Source organism: Octopus sinensis, linkage group LG3 (genome assembly GCF_006345805.1).
Source record: "Octopus sinensis linkage group LG3, ASM634580v1, whole genome shotgun sequence".
In the NCBI taxonomy this organism is placed as follows: Eukaryota; Metazoa; Mollusca; class Cephalopoda; order Octopoda; family Octopodidae; genus Octopus; species Octopus sinensis.
Genome location: NC_042999.1, coordinates 76,851,788 through 76,858,641, shown reverse-complemented (window position 1 = coordinate 76,858,641; position 6,854 = coordinate 76,851,788). Strand labels below are relative to the sequence as shown.

General features: G+C 36.1%; 1 protein-coding gene across 1 annotated transcript in view; it reads left to right on the top strand.

Moving 5' to 3' along the window:
- LOC115209714 (neurogenic protein big brain-like) overlaps positions 1 to 6,854 on the top strand; it is a 221,606-nt gene that overhangs the window by 1,311 nt on the left and 213,441 nt on the right. Inside the window, exon 2 of the mRNA XM_029778205.2 lies at positions 943 to 1,196. Coding sequence (XP_029634065.1) covers positions 943 to 1,196 — 254 coding nt within the window. The remainder of the gene's footprint in view (positions 1 to 942; positions 1,197 to 6,854) is intronic.

Genomic DNA, 6,854 nt, shown 5'->3' with positions numbered 1-6,854 from the left:
TATTAGATGGTTTTAGCTTGCTAAGTGTGTTTGAATGAGTAAGTGAAAGTATTTGAACGAGAGAGGAGAGATAGAGGGTAAGCAGACAGTGAGAGAGGTAGTATATTGTTTGTGTGTGGTGTTGCGTGCGTGTCTCTGTGTGTGTGTTGTGTGCGTGAGTGTCTCTGTGAGTGTATGTGTGATAGTGCATGCGTGTATGTATATAATGTGTGTGTTTGGTATGCGTGTGTATGATAAAGAGAAGGGTGTCCGCCTGAAGACCGGCCATTAGTAAATATCCTGTGGGCGTTGTTGTTGTATAAAAGCGAGTGTTATATTATAGATAGATAATAGGAAATAAAAGCCAGTACGGTGTTGACCGTTCTTTAACACAGTGTCGTACCTTTACATGCTGCCACCATTAGTTGCTGTAAAGGAAACGCGAGCCGACGGCCCCGCGGCCAGTCGCAGTCGCAGTCGTGACGGCCCTATTAGTCTCAATTCATCAAGTTGCCACAACAAGAGAAGCAGCAGCCAGCAGCAGTAGTAGCAGCAGCAGCCGAAGCAGCCGCAGCAGCAGCAGCGGTAGGCGAAACACGGAGGCTGGACCGCCATCAGGAGGTCCGGATGATGTGGTGCATCCTGTATGTGGGAGGGAATTAAGAAGAATGCCAATATGGCTCAGTATACCCATGTAAAAGCACTGCAGCTGCCCCAGAGGTCGTGTCGAAAATGGGTCTAATCGAGGTGGCAATGATGGTGATGCGTATTGAGATAAAAAACTATAGAATTCTTGGCGGGCTGTATTAGTGAATGTTTAGGTTACCTTTCTTTACGTTTTGCCTGGATGTAGTTCAATGTTGTATTGTAACGACGGAAGTTCGGATTTTGACCGGCCGCGTACAGGCCGCTGTGGACAACGACATGAGGGTCGACTCCTCAGGAATTCATTCGGCCGGCGACCATCGAACGGGCATGGATCGTGGCGTAAATTTTGGAGGCAGTTCGGACGCACAAGCTTATCTAATCATCGCACTCTCTTTCGGCCTGATTATGGCCACGCTAGTCCAGTGTTTTGGACACATATCCGGAGCCCATTTTAACCCTGTTACCACAGTTGCTATGGCTCTCACTTGCAAGATCACACCTCTTCGTGGATTTTTCTATGCAGTTGCGCAACTTGGAGGAGGCATTGCTGGAGCAGCACTATTATACGGGTAAGTCTACTTAAGCATATTAATTTGTTGTTATATTACCACTTGTTATCTTCTGTACATACCGTTGTTATTTTATGCTACATAATTATCGTTCTATGATCCATTTCATGTTTGTTATGCTGTCGTGGTGGTTACTACCTTTTAACCCTTCGTGGTCGATAAATTGAACACGAAGTACTGGTGTCGATCTAATCGAATGCATCGCATATATTTTATTATTCATAGAACAACAATTAGGGGAGGGCACTTGCCTTTCGTGGTCAGGGTGATCTTGAATCTGTGGGGACTTGTGAAGGGCACTAGTTGGAGGTTTTCCTTTATCAGAACTGTATCTTCCATGTATTTGTATGCTATGTGTATTTTCTATCGCATTCGCTCTTTCATCCGATTTCGTTTAAACATCCATTCTTCATTTAACTTGTCTTTGCAATATCTCCTCAACCGACGTTCCTGTGGCAAATAAATCATCATCATCATCATCATCAACATTTATCATCATTTTCGCCACTGCCATCATCATCGCTATCGCCCCCCCCATCATCATCGTCATTATCATTATCATAACTTCTTGTCACCTTTATGTCAGTAAAAGAAGTCATTACAACAGGTCAGTCAGTATTTAGTTACTTCCCTTTGCGTTCTGAGTTCGAACCCTGTCTAAGCTCACTTTGGTTTTTTCCCCCCACTCCTCCGTGTTCGCTAAAATAAGTAGTAGTACCTGACATATACTGCTGGCAGTGACAGTGGTAGTTGGAGTCGATGTTAATCGACAGTAACGCACACCTCACCTACCTCTACAACAAATTTGCAACCTTGTACCAATTTCAGAAATCAATAATTCATGTACACAACACATCACTGCAAACTTTTCTCTATTCTCTCTGAACTTTTATTTATTTTTTATTTATTTATTTATTTATCTATTTATTTATTTATTTATTTATTTATTTAAAGCGAGTGAATTACTGCAGCATGACTGCGCGATTAAGAAAGAAATTCGCTTAGTAACTAAATAGTTTTGAATTCATTTCTATTGCGCGTCACTCTGTTTTTAGCCTCAGGTTGAACAAAGCCTGGCTAAAGAAATTTGACGAACGGAAACTGCGTCGCGTCCTACAAGAGTGGCCGTTCCTGTTTTTGTGCGGTAGACCTCATCCCTCACCAAGTTTAACACCACCACTTGGACATTCAGCGTGTCTTTAGCGGAGTATATTATGTGCTAAAAATTAACGCCTATGTCTCCGGTTTGAGAATAACTTCTTGTTTTCTCTACTACAATTCTTGGGACTGGATAATCGCAAAGACACCTCATTTTTTTTCCTTCTGAAAAATATGTTAGTTATTGTGTTTGAGAGAGAGTGAGAGAGAGAGAGAGAGAGAGAGAGAGAGAGAGAGTGAGAGAGAGAAGATCTCTCAATAATGTGTGTGTGCGCGTGTGCATGTACGACTGCAAAATAAACACCTGCACGAGTGACACGCACGTAAATACACACAGGCACAGAAGCATGGTAAAAACAGATATACAGTGACACACACACACACGTTCTCAGGCAAATGTGCACATAAGCATATACCCACGTGTGCACATACAACAGATCCTATATATTAATATAATATATTATATATATATATATATATATATATTATATTATATATATATATATATATATTATAGAGGGGCACTATTATACATAAATGCCGCACGCTAGGAGGACTTTAAAGTTAAAACTACCAAAATAAACAAAATAGTGCCCTCTATATAATATAAATAAATATTTTCAAGTTGAAAAAATTTACAGATTTTTCTCTTACGAGGTTTTCTTCACGCTAACTACTTGATAATTTCTTATGAAGATTTTATCCAATTTTTAAACTATATATATATATATATATATATATATATATATATATATATTATATATTATATATATATATATATATATATATATATATATATGCGAGAGCACTGCAAGTTCCTGCTGTCGCGAAAGGCCTGGTTGGCGGACCCAGCTTCCGAGTTCTTTTATAGGGTTTAGAAAAAATGAAGGACCGCTGCAATAAGTGTGTGAATTGAGAAGGGGATATGTTGAATAAAATCGTAATTAACTGATCCTATTATATTTTATTATATCTTTTATCGAAAGCCAGGAACTTTTCGACATCCCCTCATATATACACTTATGAATGTGTATTTACTTTATACACACACTTACGTATCACAATGTATTACGAAGTTCATATACATGTATTTAAATATGTAGTAATCTTTTCAGACACACACGCACAAAGGCATACAAAGACACATGTATGTACGAATGTATACGTGCATACAGATATGTGTACATACATACATACAAACACACACACATACGCATATACATATAAACACATACAGACATACACCAATAACTATGCACATGCACACACAACTATATTAAGCATAAACATAAACACTCACTTGCTTAGATATACATACATACATACATACATATATATATATAAATATATATATATAATATATTTACATATAGTATATTATATACATTATATAATACATACATACATATATATATATATTATGATATATAATATATACATAATATATATATATATATATATATATATATATATATATACATACACATACATATATATATAAATATATAATATATATATATATATATATATATATATATATATATATATATCTCGCGATTTTATCATAGGAATTTTGTGATGCTCCCTATTCAAAGACGTTAGACTTAAGTGACGTGTATCTATTACAATCAGCAATCGAATCTGAAATACTAGCCAAACTTACCGGTAGTTCGATTCTCGAATGCTTGCCGATTACGATGCCATATATATATATAAATCGAACAGATTAAGCCAAATAATTCTTTTTTTTTAACGTATATGTAAATATAAATATATAACATGTGCTGTGTTCAGTTGGCTTCTATTTATATACGCAACATGCGCTTATTGCATGTGAATATGCACACGCCCCTGCGCACATACAAATGCTTGTATGTGCGTGTGTGCGAGAGTATATGAATGTGTTTGAGTATATGATGCGTGTGTGTGTGTGTGTACGTCTATGGCTTTGTGTCTGTGTATATTTATAAGATTTCTTGTTTACGTTTTCCTGCGCCTAAACATTGGCATGTATATACGTACATTTTTCGTTATTTCTCTATAAATAGAAACATGCGGCTACTACATGCAACACTTATGCAGTTTTCAAATAAGGCAGAGTAGATATGGTTTAACACTCTGTTCTTCTCTCTTCTCTCTCTCTCTCTCATATATATATATATATATATATATATTTTATATATATATATATTATAGAATAATTTATCTGTAAATGTAATGTGACAATGTGTCATATATATATATATATATATATATAATATAAAGTGCATTGTTTTTTAATTTTGGCTCAAGGCCACCAATTTTGAGGGGAGGTGCAAGTCGATTATATCGATCACAGTACTTGACTGTTAATCTTTTTTTTTTTATTTACTCCCAAAGGCAAAGTTGAGATTTGATCTCTGAATGTAAAGGTATCAGAAGAAATGCCGTTAAAGTGTTTTCCTTTTGCCCGATACTGTAATGATTCTGCCAGCTCGCCGTCTTGGATATGTGGATAATATAACAAAAAAAAAAAAAAAAAAGAGAAATGAAAGCAGAAATGCTTTTACAATATTTTGCTACCGTACTGCAAATATTTAATCAACAATAATGCTAGAGCGATGGGCATCCGGCTCTTGATGCTTAAGTTCTGAGTTCAGAACGTGCCTTTCACATTTTCGCTTTCAACCTTTAGGGCTCGATACCAAACATGTACTGAGATCGATATATTCCACCATTTCCTTCCACAAAATTTAAGGCATTGTACCTACGTAAAGAAATCAATACCATAAGGCTACCATGGTCTCAGTAACAGACACACAAATTTTCATAGAATTTTCAAAGAATCAAAGAGAATCAAATGTGCTACCTGTTCTTTCTACCACATAAATATATTCATATGTACATGCATAAATATGAAACTGTATATTTTATTGCACTCACACACACATGCACTCACTATTTCTTTTTAAGTTGTTTTGTTTGATTTAGTCATCACAGTAGCAGCAATGCTAGAAGCTCTTCCTTTGAATATAAACATGCACACACACACACGCACATATATATGCATGTATATATTTATAACGTAACGCGCATTGTGCGCGCTCGCATACGTATGTCTTTATATTTATACGTACATGCGTATGTGTGTACGTGTGAGTGCGTGCACACGTACACACACATAAACGTACACATACATATCTGCAAAGACAAGCATACAAACATATATAGATACGTTTAATCGTAAATATTTTAGCTAGTTTGTCTTATGTTTTGTTTCTCTCTCTCTCCTCTCTCTCTCTTTCTCTCTCTCTTTCTCTCTCTCTCTCTCTCTTCACACACACACACACAAGTTGGTACGAATAATAATTTATGTAATATAATATGCAATTAGTAGGAAACGAGAGAGTGTGTGAATGGAATGTATTTCATGCGGCTTATAGCCATATGAAATATGTCTCATTCACACATTCTCTCCTATATAAATAAATAACATAATTTACAAGTCCGTCTGTATATGTCTTTGTACATATATATTTAAATAGTATATTGTGACATATATGTATTAATATACGTAAAAATGCATGTAACTGTCTGAGTACGTGTGCATATAAATAAATATATATATATATATATATATGTATATAGCGGCGTACGTACACTTTGGTCTCTCTTATATATATATATATACTCTTTTACTCTTTTACTTGTTTCAGTCATTTGACTGCGGCCATGCTGGAGCACCACCTTTAATCGAGCAACTCGACACCGGGACTTATTCTTTTGTAAGCCCAGTACTTATTCTATCGGTCTCTTGCCGAACCGCTAAGTAACGGGGACATAAACACACCAGCATCAGTTGTCAAGCAATGCTAGGGGGACAAACACACAAACACACACACGCATATATATACATATATACGACGGGCTTCTTTCAGTTTCCGTCTACCAAATCCACTCACAAAGCTTTGGTCGCCCGAGGCATAGTAGAGAAGACACTTGCCAAGGTGCCACACAGTGGGAATGAACCCGGACCATGTGGTTGGTAAACAAGCTACTTACCACCAGCCACTCTGCGCCTATATATATATATATATATATATATAATATATATATATCTATATATATATATTATATATATATATATATATATATATATATATAATATATATATATATATATATTGTACAGCGTATATTAAAATCGATTTTACTCAGTGATATATATATATTTATATACAGCCCCCACCAAACACGAATGCACACTCCTAAATATGCAAATTTCCTCGCCCCCACTCACGAAAGTTTAATGTTTACATTAACGCACGTGCATTAATCGATTTTAAGCAGATGTATGTGTCTATATATAGGCACTCTTCGGATGACTTTTTCTAATGTTTACATTAAAGCGCATTCACATATGTTCGCGCACAAATCTCCGCACACAACGCGCGCGCATAACACACGCACACACGCACTCACGCACGTTTGAAGTAGATGTAAAAATTGCGTGGCTACTCTG